General features: G+C 35.9%; 1 protein-coding gene across 1 annotated transcript in view; it reads right to left on the bottom strand.

The window, feature by feature from the left end:
* The window catches only part of glis3 (GLIS family zinc finger 3), a 56,064-nt gene that overhangs the window by 10,815 nt on the left and 25,167 nt on the right, over positions 1-20,082 (bottom strand). Inside the window, exons 5-6 of the mRNA XM_066712245.1 lie at positions 4,070-4,231; positions 3,459-3,575 (exon numbers count right to left, since the gene is read on the bottom strand). Of these exons, the coding sequence (XP_066568342.1) occupies positions 3,459-3,575; positions 4,070-4,231 (279 nt within the window). The remainder of the gene's footprint in view (positions 1-3,458; positions 3,576-4,069; positions 4,232-20,082) is intronic.

Here is a 20,082-nt window from a genome sequence, read left to right as displayed (position 1 = left end):
TCATTTATTGTGTTGAGCCCCCTCTTGCACTTCTATTATGCTAACCAGTGACTTTCTTCATTTAGCAGAGCCATACGTTAAAATAGCTCCACTTTAATGACAGTTGTTTAGCTTTTTATTTCTCATAACCCTCTGTGGATGCCCCCATTATGCATAATGTAAAAAAAAATCATATAATTTTTTTAATACTTAATTTAATAATGTGGGATTATGTGACTCTGAATTTAAACTAATTTCAAAGAAGATGGCTGAATCTATAAAAAAAATAAGCTTATCACATCAAGTTTTTCAGGAACTGCTCGGACCGAGTTCAGTTTTCCCTAGGGATGGGTGTTTTTGTGAGTTACAAGTTTGGCCTTTGGGATGTGGTTATGTATTTAAGTAGGTCAGTTGTAACAGATGTGTCCAGAAAAAAACTACTTTTTAGAGCTAATACAAGGTTGTTCACTTGGAATTGCAAATAACTTTTTCAATGAAAGAAGGGTTCCTAATTGTTTATTTTTAATAACATATAAATTAGATATATTCATGTTATTGTAGTTCTGTCTATTCAGCAGAAATGATCAAACTCTAAAGTATGAACATCAAACTGAAAGACTTTACATTGCTTACTATTTAAATTTTGAAGAAAGTATCTTTTTATGTCATCTGACAACAGAAATTAAAGCTTCAGGTGAGTCTCTCGGAATCCCTTTTTCCTGTAGTGTAGTACATGCCAGTTTTGACTAATATTTAAATTGTCTTTTTTTGCTTTCCACCCAACAAATCAATTTGAATGCTAAACTTGTTTGTATAGATGTTACTCCTTTTCTCTCTTTGAAATATCAGTTATTGATTCCCTCTCTTCTTCTACAATCTCTTCCTGTGACACAGATGTCAGCCTTACTAGTAAAACATCTCTTTGAAGCTCAGTAGATTGTCTCTCTCAAGTGACTTCCTAAACTTGGCTTCAATGTAAAAACTAACTGTGATTCCACATAAAGAACATCCAGTTATTTTCAAAGCATTTTGTATCATCCCATCCTAGCCCCCCACCCCAATGTCACTCTTACACATTCAAAAGAAACAGTTTCGTTTATGACTGATGAAAGAAAATTTAAGTGAGGTGCCAAAAAAAAGTTTAATTTGATCTGAGTACAATGTTACCAAAACAGTTAGTGTTTTGCCTCCTGTGATGCTGAGGGTTTTAATAAAGTCTCTCATTACATCCACTACTGGTTTCAGCACTGAAATAATGTCATGAAGTGTCGGTGGTATAGGTGAAAGCGGATTAAACGTGGCTTGCATTAAAGGGCTCCATGACTAACAGGGTGTGACAGCACAGAGGTTTGACTCTTTTCAAGACAGTGGCTGGAACCATTGCAAATATTTCAAATACCATGACTTGATGGGAGTTAGAAAATACTAGTGAAAAGTCCAGCAATTACATTCCACTTGAGCTGGAATGCACAGCTTACTTCACCAAAGACACAATATTAAAGAAAAACAACAACATGCATTTCTTTACCTTCTTACTTTTATATTGCCTATTTGCAACCTCTGCCTTGCTTAGGTATCTGCCTGTTTCCTTAAAATGGAAACAACAGACATAAGCTATTAATCCAAATCAGCATGTCTGCCTCTGATGATGTGAAGAAGTACACCTAAGACCCTTTGTGTGAAAAACAGTTCCTGGATTACAGATTTGATTTTGTGTTAGACACATATGTCTTATAGTAGGACATTTGCACATGGGTTTTCATCATGTATTTTGCATAATGTATAAAGACAGCCATATGTCCACATACACACACACAATGACAGAAACATGATCGCTAACTAGTCATGCATGGATTGTCAAACCTAACCACAAGGTACTTTTCATGTTCAATCATTAATAGATTGAAAACACAAGTAAAGGTGTATATGCTTTCTCCTGAAACTGTGCTATGCTATTTCTCGAAATTGTTCTATATATATATATACAATTATTGACAGAGATGCTTTAATACATTATTCTCAGTTACTTTTACATGATATATCTTGGTCAAGCCTTCGAAAAGATGCACTCCAAATTGCCAAAGAGATGCCCTGGGAATGCCAACTCTTCTCCACAATGTCATGCAAATGAAGAGAGAAGCTGAGGTTGATATTTAAATTTGCAGCGTAATGAATAAATCCACATTAAAATCTGCTTTCCCTGGAAAGTCCCTGGAAGTGTGGTTTTCCAAGCACCGAAAATACCCAGGAAACACGATGATATGGTGTTTGATATACATTGGTAAAAGGAATTGTGTTGCAGGTTCAATACATTTGCCTTTTACCTTAAAAATCAGATTGTTAAAGTACTTTATTTGATCATAAAAGCTAGACTTTCTTTTCGAATGGCACAGCAAAATAAATTAAAACAAATTCCAGTGGGACAGCTGGACTGATGCAATATCTTTGACTTTCCCCTTGTAGTGCAATTTCTAGTGCTTTGTTACATGGTGTGTTACTGTGTTGTAGATGTACAAGCCTTCACCATAAAATCCAATACATGCTGGCAATGCTATGTACAATCTCTTACCAGCAGAGGAAAGTTGGTCCCATTAGCTGGTAATACAGGGCTTTAGTAACAATTGTTCTCATACTATTTTTTTAAGCTAAAATGTTGTAAAACGTTAATGTGAAATGCATAGAGGTGGAAACTCTGGGGTCCTGTTTTTTATCCCACCCCTCCATTTCTATTTTCTTTACTTCACAGCAGCGTTGTAAAGAACCACACACTGTAATCTGCGTCCCAGCAAACAAAATAAAGGATGTGAATCTTTGGCTTTATCCCGTTCTGTTTGTTCTTCTTGTCGACAAGTGTGTGAAAGCTAAACAGCCTGACCTTTACTGTAAGCCGTACTGACCGTCTGGGTTATTAATGCAGCCGCGTCTCATCCTTCTGTAAGCGACCCTTCGTGTTAGAATCCCTGCTGGTCTACATTAACTTTTTTCCTTTCTTTCTATCCCACAGTGACTCTTTGAAACAGTAACCAATTAACAAGCATTTCTAACTGCTGACATCACCTTTTCTGGGAAAATATTTAAATCAGCATTGGCCTTTTTGACCTTTTTCTCAAATAATACAAAGCTAAGCTTGGTAAGTATAATGCTATAAACACAGAAACCCAGTTGTATTAACTGTAGTTATATATATGGGAGAGAGAAATAGATAGATAGATAGATAGATAGATAGATAGATAGATAGATAGATAGATATAGTGTTCCAAAGTGTTCATTTATATGCAGTAACCAAGAAACAGATCAAAATGCTTTAAGATTGACTAAGCTGTTGAAGTTGAACATTACCTCTCTGTATGAATCCAAACATTTATTGTGCTACTAAAATAAATGCTCATAATTCAGAGTAGATGTGAGAACATTACTGCTAATAAACCCAAAAGACACATATTTTAAGCTAAATAAACAACTTAATGAGTGTCACTTACTTTTTTCCTGGCATGTTCCCTGGCTGGATTGGATGAATGTGCCTTCACATGTTTTCTCAAGGAGCTTGGATCCGTGTAGCGCTTTGCACAGCCAGGAATTTGACATGCATAAGGTTTCTGAAAAATAACAAGTGTTTCTGTGTGTGACCTAAACTGATGCATTTTCAGCTGTATAGAGGTGTAGAAATCAAATCTCAATTCCGAATAATTCTCATTACCACTGGAAATTAAGAAGAACACTTTGCTGGTAAACAAGGATTATTACTCACAGTTTTTCACTATTGTTAACAATGTATTTCCAATGCTAAAGAATACTTAATCAACACATTGAATTTGATGCTGCATATGAAATAGACAAAGTGTTGCCCATGCTACATTTTTTTGTTAAAGAAAAAGCAAACTCAAAAAAACGTAAACATTACTTGATGATAACCTTTTCATGCACTATAAACGAGCGGGCACACACACAACATTGTGCTTCTCAAATTGCACTCTTGGGATATCATGTAACCATGGAAACTTCTGGATCCCAGGGCAGCGCTGTTGTGTTTACCTGCTCACACACAATCCTTCATATAGCAAAGACAAAGAGCCAAGTGTGACAGTCTTACAGTGTCTAGGTGGGTTCTCTGATGTTTGGCCCGATCGCTGGAGTTGCTGAAAGCCTTTTGACAGCCAGGGTGTTGACAGAGGTACGGTTTCTCTCCTGTGTGACTCCGCAGGTGAATTTTCAAATTCTCCAGCCTGGAAAACGCCTTTTTACAACCTTCAAACTGAAAAAAACAAAACAAAAAAATAAAGCTAATTGGACTTTCAGAGTCTTCTTCCATGTTGCATCTTCCTTTTTCTATGATGCAACACGGGCAGGATTTTACTTTTTTATTTTAAGAGAGAATATTTATATTCTTAGGTCCTTGATTGTTTGTTGTCTTTTGACTCGTGGTATTTATCAAAGTGGTGCACTGCCCACAGATGTGAAAGTCATCACATTCTTACTGTGAGATCACTTGTTACATTGCATAGTCACAGTCACACTTTCGGAATGCCAAACTTTCCAGTCTTAATGTTTGCTTATAAATATTCAACAATATACTGACAAATATAATTAATAGTGATTTCCCAGAATCCACAACTATTTGAAAATCATATGTCACAAACATTCTGCTGTTTGTGTTGTTTTCAGATTCATTGTATGTTCAGAATTTGCAGACAAATAAAAATGAGAACAGAAATATTGGTATTATTCTGGGATGCTTTGTTATCTTTCTGAAAACCATATTATTATCATTAGCATTACTATCATTATTATTCATATCCTTGCATTAATATACTCAGCCAGCTTAGTTACACACAAAATAGTGTGGTGTTACTGTTCCATGAAAAATCCACCTGTTTTCAATTAAAAAAACGACGCTAAACATTACTGACATTCTGGGCTTCTTTCTGAATCTGGGTTGAGTAATTTTGTTGTGAAATCATTTAGCTTTCTAAAGAGCATCAGCAAATGGGAAAATCAAGGTGTTTTCTTATTGAAATATGAGTGGTGCACACTGTGAAATAAATATATACTTTCCCAGCTACTAAATGCTTGCCCTTCTTTAAAAGCTTCTATTTTTGTAACTCCAGCTAACACTGCTCTGAAATCATATGAAAGTATAAAATGTACATCTGAAGCCTGCTGGACAACTTTTACAAAAATCCCAGAAGGGAAATTACACTTGAACCATTGGCTTTAATAATAATTCAATATAACAGTGGATAGATTTTACCCTTACCTTGGTAACTAATATAAACTGACAAAAATAGACGGTGCTATAGACCTACTATGACAGAATTAATTGCAGCTGTGATTTCCAGTGAAGAATGGTATTTTGCTGAGAAAAAAAGCCAGAAAATAACGTTTCACATATTATATCTATATTGTTTTCTGAACAGTACGATTTCCAAGTAGCCCCATAATTTTCACCAGCATGCATAGGACTGCATATTGATTATATTTATCTTCTTGTTCTCTGTATGGCCTCCTGCTAGAACTGCACCTATAAATAGTGACAGACATTTTTCATGAAATAGGGACTATGTAGAAAAAGCCTTTGGAAACTGACCTGTGTGTGCACAGACCATATTACTCACAAACGTGCTGATGTGCTTCACACGTCTCAAAGCAACATCAGAAGGTAAATGTTTATATATGGAAAAGATTCTCCTCAGGCCTGGAGATCATGCTCAGGGTTATATAAAGAGATTTCAGATGAAATTGCAATTTAATTCTGTCACCTTCCATACTATTAAACTGAGCCATAACCTCCCTTTGGCCTTTTGAAGGGTGAATTTACAGCAGTACCCTACATCCCTAGACATTTAATGTATTGTTTATGATACCACAACGGTCCTTTTCTTTTCAGCTAAATAAACTCAAACATAAAAAGTAACTGTATGACAAAATCACAAAGAAGTACATCTGCTCTTAGTAATCATACAAAAATTTAAACCTCATATTCACACCTGTCTTAAGTAATCATGTAGCAATCATTCACTTGATTATACTTTTTAGTTTATTATTACATAAGCACTTTAATTAACTTTTCCTCTGTATGGGTAAGATTTAGTTTCAAATTACATAAATCAGACCACTGTGATGGGAAGGGGTCTCTTCATTTCATGAGAATGACGACTCAACTTAATGTGATGAAATCACCCCTAATAATCATTTAGTTAAACCGTGATCATGACTTGCATGCTAATAGCAATTCCTAGTCATTTCTAGGGGTCACCTAATCTGAATCCATAAGGAATACCTCATCTTCACAATCTTTTATGTGCAGCTGACTTCAATTATGTTGTGGTTTGCACTGAAAAATTAATCAGGCAATGGCCCTGCCTATATTTCCTCCAGCAACATCAAAATTGCAGGATTAGTTACGGCACTTTATGATGTGTTACAAATCAGCTTTTCAGTGTCACAGAATATCATGCTGGGATTCTGACTCAAAAAATATATAAAAACTGGAAACTGTCTTCTAAGGCGTTTGTAATCCAGTCACAAACACTTCTGTTGATTTCATTTTATCCCCAATGCACTGTGGGCCATAAAGCCTCTTCATAGTTCTGCTCAGCGGGACACACTCAGGATTCTTCAGTCTTCAGAAGATCCAAAGTCCAACATTCATTGAGAGACCACATTAAACAGGTACAGGCAAGGCATTGTGGGGGATATCAAATGTAATTTACAATTATTCTAAAAACATCTCTCAGATAAAAAAAAACAGCATGTTTTTATATGGAACATTTTAAATATTAACCTGCATTTAAACGGTGTATTAAAAGATTTAAAGCTTAATAGCTTCAGGACTTAACAGATAGCATTCACTTTCATTGGTGTTATATGATTTTTGGTTTATTACCTAATTTGGACAGAACACCTGCAGCACAATGGAAATGTATTATTTTATTTTCAGCTCAATCCTTTTCTGTCAATAGGGCTACAAAAAGAACATGACATAAAACATACAACATTTAGAAATACTATACCATCCACAAATATTTAGATCAGACATTTAGCCTTTAGTATAGGCCAGAATTTAAAAATCCAAATTAATATTACAAAATGTCACAGGGGTGAAGGTAAAGACATGTTTGAATTCACAATTTCTCTATGGGGGATACAAACATTTTCTCAATTTATTTGCATGTATAAAATAAAGATTTCAGTTTCATAATTAATATAAATATCTTAAACAACAACATTATACAAGCATGACACCATTGACACTCAGTTGTGAAAAACACTGGTACAATGGATTTAATTTAATGTAACTTCTTTTGATACAATAAGACAATGAAATGTCTGTCTCCAGATTTCACATATTGATTTCCTGAATCTGTTGAAGTCTCTATCAATTTCCGGCAGCGTCGGGTGACACATGCAAACCACTTGTTAATTAATACATACCATTTTACTTTACACAATATCCAAGCATAACAGGAGGGCAGGCACAGATAGAAATTTGTTAGGTCTGTGAGATTTTTAACCTCTGGAAATGGGTTCAGGCAAAATGAGGATAGCGAGAATACAGCTTTAGTTACCCCAGGACAATGGGCAACTACATTAATTAATACAAATCAACTACAGTACATTTTGGCACACTTAAACAGTTACTACCAGAAACGTTGTGCCAGAAGAAATTCTTTAAAGACTGCATTGATTTTGCTGAGTTTCAAAGGAACATATTGCAACATTTGGCACTATGTAGCTAAACAACAGTCATAACATTTTGATAGCACTTATATCACATGCCAAAATATTATTCATACTATAAAATATGATAATACTATTTTAATTTATATAGTAGACCAATCAGCCTATTAAGAGAGCTCTTTAATATCCAAACCACTGCCTATTTCCTTAATTCCAGGTCTTAAATGATTGTCCTACCCAGACAGATTACAGGAATTTAATTATTTTTTGTAGAACAGATTTAAACATGATGGGAATTTATGACTGTCCAAGACACTAAAAGGAATTGAATAAATAAATGAAACTGACTTCTTCACAATCAACATTGACACACGCACAAGAAGTGAAAATTAACAGAATGGGCTGTACACCCTAAAAACAGGTGGCCTTTCTTTACACAGAGGGTTGTGGGAGACTGGAGCAAGTTAAGATAAGAGGAGTTGCTTCTAACTGGAGTGAGGTTGTTAGTGGAGTTCCACAGGGATCCACGGAGAGACTGAAGGAACTGAACCTTTTCACCCGGGAACAGAGGAGACTACGTGGGGACTTGATTCAAGTCTTCAAAATCATGAAAGGCATGGACCACATCAAACCAGAGGAGCTTTTCCAGATCCAGAAAATGGAAATTGGGCTTCAAGGCATTCAAGACAGAAAACAGGAGACACTTCTTCACACAGAGAGGCGTCACAATCTGAACAAACTCCCCAGCAATGTGGGTGAAGCTGAAAATTTGGGAACATTTAAAAACAGACTGGATAGGATCCTTGGATCACTTAGTTATTAATGGACACCAAACGAGCACGATGGGTTGAATGGCCTCCTCTCAATGGGGAACTTTCTTATGCTCTTAAGTTACCCAGCTCTGTCATAGCAGCAGACACAATAGAATCCTTGAATACATTAAAAAGTATTATGCATTCAATTAAGCAAGACTGGCCTCGTCTCCTTTGTAACCTCTTTTATACCTCTTTTCTATTCTTAAGTTCTACCAGTTGCAGTGTGTGTCATCTGCATTTTGTGCTTGGTATAGTTTCACAAAACCCCAGATCAAAAGTCTCACATTTAATAAGGCAGGGCTCTTCATTCAGTTTAAACAGACTGATAACGGCCATATAAAGGAACCAAGGGAGAGTTATCTGGAATCCATAAAATAGAAGAAACAGCAGCATGTAAAAAAGAAACAAACAAGTTGCCAATTGTAGTTTACTTTTTAGAGATATTTCAACAATGGTATTTTCAACGATGTAATCATGTAAAAAAATATTAATAAGTATACAAAAAACAGTATATGCATACATTTTTTTAATCAAACAGACTTTTAAGGAAGCCAGGTGGACAAAACAGGTAACAGTGTATATGAAGGTGGGAAGGACCGGATTTTGCATTCCACTCACATATATCTAGCCAGTTGGGGTTGCTGTGGGAGAATATTTCCCGGTTGAATTTTGCGCAACATTCAGTCTTTATTCCCGCTCTTGGTAAATGGCTTCTATTCTTAGCACTCCAGTGTCCCCCTGCTTTAATTAATTAGGCCTCGTTTGTTTAGAAAAGCCCATCTAAAGACAGGATTAGCTCTCTATCTTAGAAAGAGAAAGAGAGTGTGTTATTTGAATGTTTCCATGCATAGTAGTAACTGTTCTCTCTTTCTACTGAACCACTACTTAACACTGGGTCTGCACAGCTACAGATATAACAGATATAGGTCATATTATATTAAACTGTTTCGGAAGTCCATTTTCTTTTTTACAGGGCGAGGGTTTTGTTGTATTTGTATAAGGTGTGGTTACAAATTATGGGGAGTGAGAGAACAGGAGCAAATGTATATAATTTAACAGTAATGCACCTTTCAATCACAGTACAATATTTTGTATTATTTCTCTTCACAATTGACCACGCCATCCTTAATACCCCCAAACTTCAAAGACATAAACATTGTAGTATCAGTAATTATTTCCTTGGTTCCATCTGCAATGCACCCTATACATAAAATAAAGTTGGTGATTCCAATCTGAAGATGCTGATCATGGATATTTATTACTAAATGGTTTATGAAAGCTGTGCTGTGATAGAGCCATGCCAGCTGAACTTCAATAGATGGAAATATGGCCAGTTGATGCTTTTGGCTGCTGATGGCAACCCTCCACCTCTTGCTTAATAATATGAATAGGACCCACCAGGGAATTTGGGCTTTTTAACACATTTCCTCCAATTTGACTGAATCCAACAATTATTTTGCACCTTCAATCAAAGCCAGACACTTCCTTTTTTGGCTTGGTCATTAAGGTTGTCAGAATCAGTTTGTTGCCACATCTGTTAACTCACACTGTCTCTGACTACAGCACACGCTTTCATCAAAACATGTCCGTGGGTGACAAGTGATTGATGGGAGACCACAGGGAGCTGAGGATGTAAAGGTGACATGTACCTCAACAATCACAGCATAAAAATAATTGCCAGTTTAATTAAGTGGAAACTGAGCTGAAACTGAGGCAAAAGAATCGTCCAGTTACGATCCTTACATTTAAGAGTGTGAGGACCTCAATTTGAACATATAGAATCTATTTCATGTCCTATCATGTAGAGATTGAGTAATCTAGAAGCGATATAAAATTAAATAATATCTTTTAACCTTTATCAAGATTTATTAGGCTGTTTCAGAGATGAATTTGCAATAAGCAGCGCATTGATAAGAGCCAATATAGTCATTAAATCTACTTGTGAAATTTAAATGCATATACATTATGTGGACTAAATGGAAGTGGTGTAAGCATTTCCAGTTAATCTACACTCTTAAAAAAAGGTTCCTTTAACAAATATTTTATGATGGGTTCAGACACCTGTGCATACATTCATTACTTTATGATGTTACCTCCAGCAGACAATTTAATGCCAAACTATGCTGATTTGTGATTAAGATAACAAAGGAGGAATCCGTTTATGACTTCTGCTAATGGCTTAATTTTAACTGATCTAATGTCAGAGTAAACTGTAGCTTAGATACAGCTCATCGGCAGAGGATTTTCTCTATTTCCTTTTTAATTCACTGCCAGTTTGAAATGTGAGTCTTTTTAATCTGCCGCAGTCAGGTACTGATTCAGATCAGTTTACATTTCTTCAAGTGAACCTGTCCGAAGGGAAAACAAATGTCAATCTGCACAAATGCATTGGTGCCCAAGAATGTATTATTATCATGACTGGCAGTCAAAAACCCATCACACTTTAACCATGCTTGGTTTCAGTGAAATCTATTAATTAAGCAGCACTGCACTGATTTGAATTAGTGTTTAAATCTATCTCAGAGCTCAACAGGCATGGTAATTAGAAAACTCAGAGGATCTCAGACTAGGGGACCCCTAATTCAGGAGTATCTTTCTCACCACTTAATTATTCACTAGGAACATAAAGGACAATTCCATCCCTTTCAGGCAGTCATACGTACGAGTTAGTTGCTCTTTGGTGCAGTAAATCGATTAAAAAACGTGTGTTCTTAATCTGTTTATTTGTAATGATGCCTCTGAAACCCTAATCTCTGGCATGAGCGAGTCTTTTTTTCCCTCCTTTCAGTGCAAAACTGCCGCTGAAAATCTTGGCAAACTAGCCATTTAACAAGACTAGTATTCACAGCCAAAGGCCTGGATTTGAATTTCAAAATGCTCTTTGTCAAATGCAATCATGGATTAGCTAAACACCGGGGTAGTCTTACATTCAACTAAAGGCAAAGTTGCTTGAGGAATTCTGTTTCCTATTATTTGGATAAATGTTGAAATAAAGCACATACAACTAAAGAAAAAGAAAAAAAGAACCACTTATTATCTGACAAGTATCTAGGTAAGCTGCATAACAATTGATATATTAGTAAAAAACTGTTTATTATTCACACATTACAGAGCAAACAAATACAAAGGTGATATAATCAGCTCAATTTTCCATTTGGTAAAACTAAGAGTAAACTACCAATCTAATGAATTTACTCTGGAGTGAGCAGCTTGCTTACAATTGGGATAAAACTGAGACAAAGCACATCGACATTCCTAACAGAGTTGATAAAGTCCTAAAGCATCAGCTGCATGACCTGGAGGAGCTGAAGAGTTTATGTATCAAGGAGGGGGTCCAATATGCCTCCTGAGAAGATTAACTATTAAAAGGCTACAGAAAGCACCTCCTCCATACTTTCAAAGCCAAAGTACTGATTAAGTACATTAATATTAACGTCAGCTATTTAGAAATGTGTAACCATTCTTGATAGATATGCAATTTATACATAGAAAATTGATATTATACAATCTGTTGAATTTGTATAACTGTTAGCAGCAGTTATTGAGGTTAGGTTTACAGGTGAGGGAAACTGCTGTTGTCCCCTTGAGCCAGGTACTATACTCAGATTGCTCCAGTAAAAACCCAGCTGTAAAGAAATGGTTACAGGTATGTAAAAAAGTGATATATTTTAACAATTGTAAGTTGTCCTGGATAAGGGCATCTGCTAAGAAATATAATAATAATATTTGTATATTTTTTCCTTGTTTAATTTGAGTCACACATCAACAAGGGTATGCTTAACTCTATAGTACCTTTTATGTGAAATTAATTACTACAGTCAAAAACATGTATTTGTGCTGGAAGCATACATTTTGCAGTTTTAATACATGACATAATTGTTATAATAGGCAAACTGGAAGTTAACATTGGCTACAGTGCCATTATCATCCCCTCTGTGAAAAGGGGTCTCCTTAATTGGCAAAGCTTGGAAATAACTGCACCCTACAATAGGAAATCTTAAGAAATTAACACACTAAACAGTGAAAGCAACAAACTATGAACGTGATTGCGGCAACAGAGGTTTAACTTATTTTTAATGTATTTATATAAATTATGCTTTAGAATGATATTAGGAATCAACACACACCTGCAGCTTAGCTTTAACTGTCAAATGCTAGATGAAAAGGCCACATCTCCTGGAATTTATTCTTTTTGGTGTCTGTGTTGTTTTTGATCACTAGGTGGCAGCAGTCAAATACATGTCTTGATTGGGCACTAAGGCACAGGACCCGAGTGGCTGCGAAGCCGACAGAAGTTGAAGACCAACATAAAACAAGCACTTGGCCTGTTCTGATTATGGAAAATACTACATTTCCGATCCGGCAGCACATAATCAGAATAATAACCCAAGACAATAAAACTGAATTTATTCAAATAACATCTCTAATGTACAGGACATGTGGTTGATGTAAGCATCTTAATGTAATTGTTAAAATATTTAGAGGAAGTCAGACTGCCAATATAGATCAGTTTTTATGATTAAATAATAAGACACAATACAATCTCTGTAATATAGTTAAAAATAAAATTAAAAATAATACAAAATAAACAGAAGTGATCCGAATATGTGTTTTAAGACATTTCTGTTGACCAACATAAAATGTGTCAGTGTAATAATGGTTAAACATGTGTTTCAAGAAAACAGATTTATAACTAGCATGTATGCAAACAACGTAGCCTAACAGGCATGTGGTTATCAGATTGGCACCTTTTCATTTATTTATTTTGTGTATTTAGATGTAAGCACTGTATTTAACATACTTTGAGGAGGCTTACATTACACATTAAAAGGGATTAGTTCCTACAGCAATTAAAACATATTGCTTCTTAGATTTCTGAAATGTTTTATAATCCGGCTGGCCATTAATCCTATTGACAGAATGAGTTCAATGTTTTATTTGTTGGTGAGCAACATTTTCAATACAGCTTGTGCATAATCCCCTTTTAAGTATTTTATGCCTTGTTGTGTTTTTCCTGTCCAGTTTTCAAGACTTTAACTAGATATTTGTTTTTTTCCAGTGGAAGAACAATCTTAGTCAATGTTTCAGTCAAAAGGAGTGAAGGAACTACAGTGATGCCAAAAGATATCTGTGTAAAAGATTATTTTATTCTGGGAGTGGGAATGCATAAAAATCCATACGTTTTGAGCCACATGTTCACATTTTTTTTTAAAGAAGGGTTTACAAAAACAACAACACAATAAATATTGGATTACATTCAACTTTAGGAGCAAAATGTATAACCTCATACATTAAATTGCATTACATTTTATTTTGTGTATATATTTCTTTACAAAAAAGCACAAACAGGCATAAGTAGGTTCGGGTCCTTTTTGGTGGCTGGCAAAACTTGTCACAGTTATATTTTAACTACCAATAGCACGAACTGCACTGCAAAGCATATGTGCCTGATTCTAATAGGAAGCTACAAAGACAGCTAAAATATGATAATCAGTTATGACAACTTGATTTCATAATCATTAAAAACTGAATTTCAAGAAAGACTGACTGCACTCTGAATTGTGATAATGTATACACTACTAACAAGGTGAAAAGCAGATTACTTCTCATTTTCCATTTTCTATTTTACTATATCAGATCTCATTTACATTTCTTTTTGGTGTTAACAGCACTCTCTACTCTCCTGGGATTCCAAAAATGTCAAGAGCTGTGGTTCAGTGCCTTCATCAGCAGGTCAGGCTGATATGTCTGCTCATAATTTGGGGGTAAAGTAATGTCTTGTTGATTATGAAAGCTGAGTCAGCCTTTCACAGGAACAACTCTATCCGAACTATCTTAAATTCAGTTCACCCATACCAGTGTCACTACAGGCAAATATCTTTTTCTGATAGGGCAAGTGACCCAATTAAGCCCACCTACCATATAAGCCCACTTGCTCTTTTATTTTGAAATACAAAAAAGACAGGACATTTTAGAAGGATGATCCGTTTCAGAGCAAATGCACAAAGTTGTTACTGTCATGTTACTTTTTATTTGGAGTCAATCACATGTTTTGTTCTGTATGACTGTGCTGCCACTGTGCAGCAGACTTTTTAGAAGTCACCCCAAAACTTTGCTTTATGAGGGGCCCTCCCAAGAAGCCATTGTTCTTGAATTTGGTGACCAAACTTGGTGAATATTGATAAGAATTATGAAATGAAGAGATTAATAACTTAATTGAAACCTTATATGATGAATTTGCTTGGTATTTAAAAGCACTATTTTATATTTGAAAATACAGATTCCATGAGTTTCCGTTGCGAGCGCGGGACACTGTCAGAGTGATGGTCACACAGATAGATGCAGTAGAACAACAACAATTGAGAAAAACTGTTGATGACCATAGTAAATCAAAACATTTTAGATGCTTCTTCAGATAAAACAATATTTCATAATCAATTATTATAATCTTAAAATTTAATTGGTTTTGTCATATGGAACAGCGCCCTTGAAAAGCCTATATTAGCACATGGCTTGAAAGCAGAGTAAGTATTGAATTTGTTCTACCAAAAACAATAAACATGGTCTAAGTTGTAAAAAATGTATTTATTATACAAATATTACATGTTTACATTAACTCTATAAAATGATTGAGGTTAATTTCCCATGGACCACTGTTATTCTTAATAAGCCCACTAAGCCCAGAACTCATTTTACCTCATATTAAAAAAGCCTTAAATTAAATAATATAACTCATATAACTAATAACTAATATAACAAAACTACTTACCTTATTTTTATTACGAGGACAAAATTGGTAGGTGGAGAAAAAACTTATAAGGACTGCAATAAATAACATGATGGAAGCTTGCTGGGAATTTCTTGTGGATCACGGATGGACAGAGAAGAATCATTTTCAAGAGTATTTTGAGAAGCTGTTTTTGTCAAAGATCTGACATGGGACTGCCAAGAGTTTACATTTTTGCGACCAAGGCCAGAGAAAATGGGGTTGTGCTTCTCTGGCTCCCCTCTCACCTCACCCACATCCTCCAGCCACTGGACAAGACAGTGTTTGGCGTCAAAAGAAGGGATGCACCGATATAAAAATTCTGGGCCAATACCGATATCTGATATCCAATATTTTCCTATTATTTATTGACCTATAGAACGGGAGCAGGTCGAGGGGGAACTGCCTTGCAGTTCATGTGCATCATTCATATTTTGTTAAAAGTACATGACTAGAATAGAACAAATCGGATGCTTAGTTAGACGCAATAAAAGCCGCTCCATCAGACAGAAATATTGGTCAGAAATATTGGCCATTTTAAAGCAATTGGCCGATAGCCGATATAATAATTTTTTGTCATAACGTCCTGATACCGATTGGTGGCCGATCGATTGGTGCAACCCTAGTCAAAAGGTAATGGAGGAAAGAACTGTGCTGTCATTCCCGTGTTAGCAAGGACAAAATTTGAAAGGAGGAATTCCCTACGAAACTAGATGTACTTTCCACGGCTCTCAAGTCAGAAAACATCATCGGTGGCTTTGAGAGCACCGGAATATTCCCTGTGAGCCAGAGCCGGGTGGACAGACAAATCTGTCAGAAGTGTCCACAAATCACGCTCCTTTTTCTGAAACACCTGTGCAGACTTCCACAGCCCCGACAGCCCCGGCTCCAACCCCAACAACAATTTGAAGTTTTTACTGTTAAAACTCTGGGCTTATTTGGGGCACACGTGGGAGTAAAGGGTACATATGTACCTTATAAGCCCACTCTGGACTTTTCACTTTTGCAATTAAATAATTTAATTTAGTCAATTTATGACTAAATCTAACACAAGTGTTTAGATGAGAGATTAATCTTTGATTTAATACCCACTTTATTGGGAAGAAATTCACATATTTATAAGAAAACATGTAAAACTTAGATTTTGGTGGGCTTAATTGGATCACTTCCCCTACATGTTTTGTTTCCACAAATGTCATCACTTTGTAGGTCAAAAACAATGCAATGATCATCAGATATACTAGAACTGTTTCACAACCTGTGTTTTCAAAGGTAGCTTACTTTATTTTTTAAACTGCAAAGTGCATACATTGGGCTTTCTGTTCAAACTGGCCATTACAACCTTTTCTCCTCCAACACCTGTAAGTTTATTCAAAGGCACATTCTGGGTTAGCCCCATATAACATATTTCTGAACAATTGATCCTCTTAATTCACCTGCAGGGCAAATGCTCAACTGAAAACCCACCTTGGATCAGTTGAGCTTATTACCCTTTTGCAGCAGCACACAATAAAATCCCTTTGTTATGTTTCTACAGGCATTGTGTTTACCAGTTAATGCAAAGAAAAGATGAGAACATAAAATTCCTCCACGCACCCTTTCCCATGAAGCACCGGGTGTTAAACAGCATGCGGTTGCTTTAGCCGCAGATTTAAGCACAGCTGTAAAAATAATAACATTTAACATTTTATTGCAATTTATGAAGAAGAAAGCCTAGCTGCTGGTTCCTTGTTGAATATCAAGTACAGAACACCTGGGGGCGTTTTGGCGCGGGCTCATTTGGGTAAGGTCATATTCACTTGTGCCAGTCAGCAGCAAGTCTTTTTGCCATAGCAACTTTGTGAAAGAATGAAATACTTAGCTACACACTGCAGCATTTATAAGTCTAATTACATTCTTTTCTGTCAAACCATGAAGCTAAGTCCGAAGCCAGACACATCTAGCAGCCACTCTGAAGTCTACACAGTACTTGGCTTTTCCCTTACCGCTTTCTGAAAGCATTTTATTTACTTATGTGTACACAGATGGTCAAAGCTATGGAACAGCCATGAAAACCACAGGTATTAAGACATTATCAGTACAATTACAACCAATGCCACAGAAGTGCCAGAGAGACACAGGCAGTGCTTGGGACTGCCCCAGTTATAAACTCGTCAATAAAATGATATCATAAGCCAGGCAAGGGTTATTTTCTTTAAAATGAATGTAATGTATGCACAATAACTTTGTTTCCATTGTGTTTCCCAAAGATGTAGACTATTTGCTTTTTATTTAGTAGCCAAACATGGTGATTACTTTCATATGGTTATAGTCTGGAATTAAAAGCAAAAAAACTTGACCAAAAGCAGCATAATGTGTATTTAACTTAACTGAAGGACAATAGGAATGAAGGCATCATGTTGTAAATATGGTTCTCTTGTAATGCTAAACAATGAAAAAACTAACTGTATAACAAATCCATGTGCAGAAGAAAAACAGGTTCATACAAAGATAATATTTTGTATCTTGGCTTGTTTTCTTCCTGTTGGGGGTGCTGAACTAAAATGATAACACACACTGTAGTAAGAGACTATATATTGTTTGTTTTGGTTTATCTTCACAAGTCACAGTCTCTTACTACAGTGTGTGTTATCATTTTAGTTCAGCACCCCCAACAGGAAGAAAACAAGCCAAGATACAAAATACTATCTTGTGTAAGTAAACAAAAGACTCAAACACATTTTCATTCCTCTGTTATCACTAGAGGGCTACAATAACCATAGCTCTAATATAGAGGTGCCCAACCTGTGGCCCATTGGGTGCAATGTGTGGCCCCCTTGTTCATCCATGACACGGTACATCATTTGATTCTCAGAGGCTGCCAGTGATGAGTGATTCAAATGGTACAACTTTGTAATTTGCGGTTTACAAAGTTTTTATTTGGTCTAGGCCTTAGTGTGTATGTGAGAGGATATTGGTGTTACCGTACCTCTGATATACACATAACAGATAAAGATATACAAGTGAAGCATGTGTGAAAAATCACTTCAATGGAGATGGTAGAGCTGGTTTTGCAGCTTAAAGGGATCAAATGCATTACCGATCTTGAATTATTCCTGTTCTGTTCCACAGATAAGAATAATAAAGCCTTTTCTGATTCATAATATTCATTTTCACAAATAGCTGACAATATTTACTGTGACACTTAGTTTCACCATGGACAATATATATTTTAACTGTTTGGTTAACCTATTTTTTAAATTACATTATTTGTAGTTAAACTGAGGCATATTCTATTGTCTCTGTATTATACAGACATTTTTTGAAAAAACTAAAAAAATAAACATCCAAACTGCCGATCTAAGCCTACAAGTTTTGGCACAATCATGAAATTGTAGGTTTATATTTTTTAAACAAACACCATTATCTTATAACTAATGTGCTCCCAGAATTCAAATGACACTAAATCTGATGAGGGTGCCATATCATTTGTGGACAATAAATACATAAAAAACAATAAATCAAAGGGCCACAATAGCTTGATCTGTTTCCAAAGCAGGTCAGACAGTTTAAATTACCGTGTTACAGCACTGTTTACCAACTGGGTAAAATTATTGTTTAGTGCTTTGTGTGGCACAGTAAATGCAGATAATGTATCAGATAATCACTGTAGTGACAATTTGACAAAGACACCTCATCCTTTCCACTCATTGTTTTATTGTGTGTGGTTAAAGCTGTTAACACCTACTGGTCAGGCAGCAACTGATAAGAAGATTGTTTTAAGGCTGTAATATGATGGATGACTCCTTCAATGAAAGTACATAGCACAATAAATGCTCTTCGCTTCAGAATGTTTTATAGGTAGGTTTGAAGTTACTTTCAAATAAAATGGGCTTCTTTTTAAAATTATTATTATAATGTGCATGTGAAAAAATGCAGAATCTTGTTCTCATGCAGGATCGTTATTATTATTATAACTAAGTTTCAACCGGATATTGTGCTACACACTCTAAGCTTTGTAGAAAGATTCTACTTTTTTTCTTTCAAGATGTGGTAAATAATATTAATAATACTAATAATAGTACATTATTATCATTATTATTTATAACTGATCATACATATTCCCCAAGAATTACTGAACTGATTTAACACCATAACCCCTGGGGGGTTCCCGCCACGGCGAGATCCAAACCCCGGTCTCCGACATCACAGCAGCATATTGCAGTAAGAGGTAAATAGCGTGGTGCCAACTCACTCAATCCCTCCACAAACACTTTATTATATATGCCCGACTATGGTTGACTACTGTACAGGTCCAACCTCCCTGCTGGTAGTTCGCCTATCCCCACATGTTGACCCTATATGATCACCCACCTAGTCCAATAAAACAAATACACAAACACATGATAGGGACTATATTTATCAGGGACCCTCCCACAATTACAAGCAAGGTGCCCTAGCACTCCTGTTGCATATGCCATAGTCCTATGCCAATATTGAAAGAGGAATTAGTCCCCAACAACACTAATCACTTACTGTATGGATTGGTCTATAACACCGCACATAGCACTAGTTGAGTGGGGGGGTAACCCCCGACACACTACACTGCTTCCTCGTCTAGAAACACTCATACTGAGTATAAAATTTAAATGAATTAAAATCATAAAAAGAACAAACTGGAGTCCTACTGGATGCAATACTAATCTCCCCCTCCCGTTGGTGAACTAGCCTTTCAGCTACACACACATACACTAACACTCGCTCGCAGAAAATGAAACAACTGACCACTGAGTCACTCACACACTCACCCTTACCTAATGGTTGGCCTCCCCCAACCCACTTACCATTATCTCCCTTCCCTACACA

This window comes from Amia ocellicauda, chromosome 8, assembly GCF_036373705.1.
Source record: "Amia ocellicauda isolate fAmiCal2 chromosome 8, fAmiCal2.hap1, whole genome shotgun sequence".
NCBI classification, from domain to species: Eukaryota; Metazoa; Chordata; class Actinopteri; order Amiiformes; family Amiidae; genus Amia; species Amia ocellicauda.
Note: the sequence above shows the minus strand (reverse complement) of the source record. Positions and strands in the feature narration are given on the sequence as shown.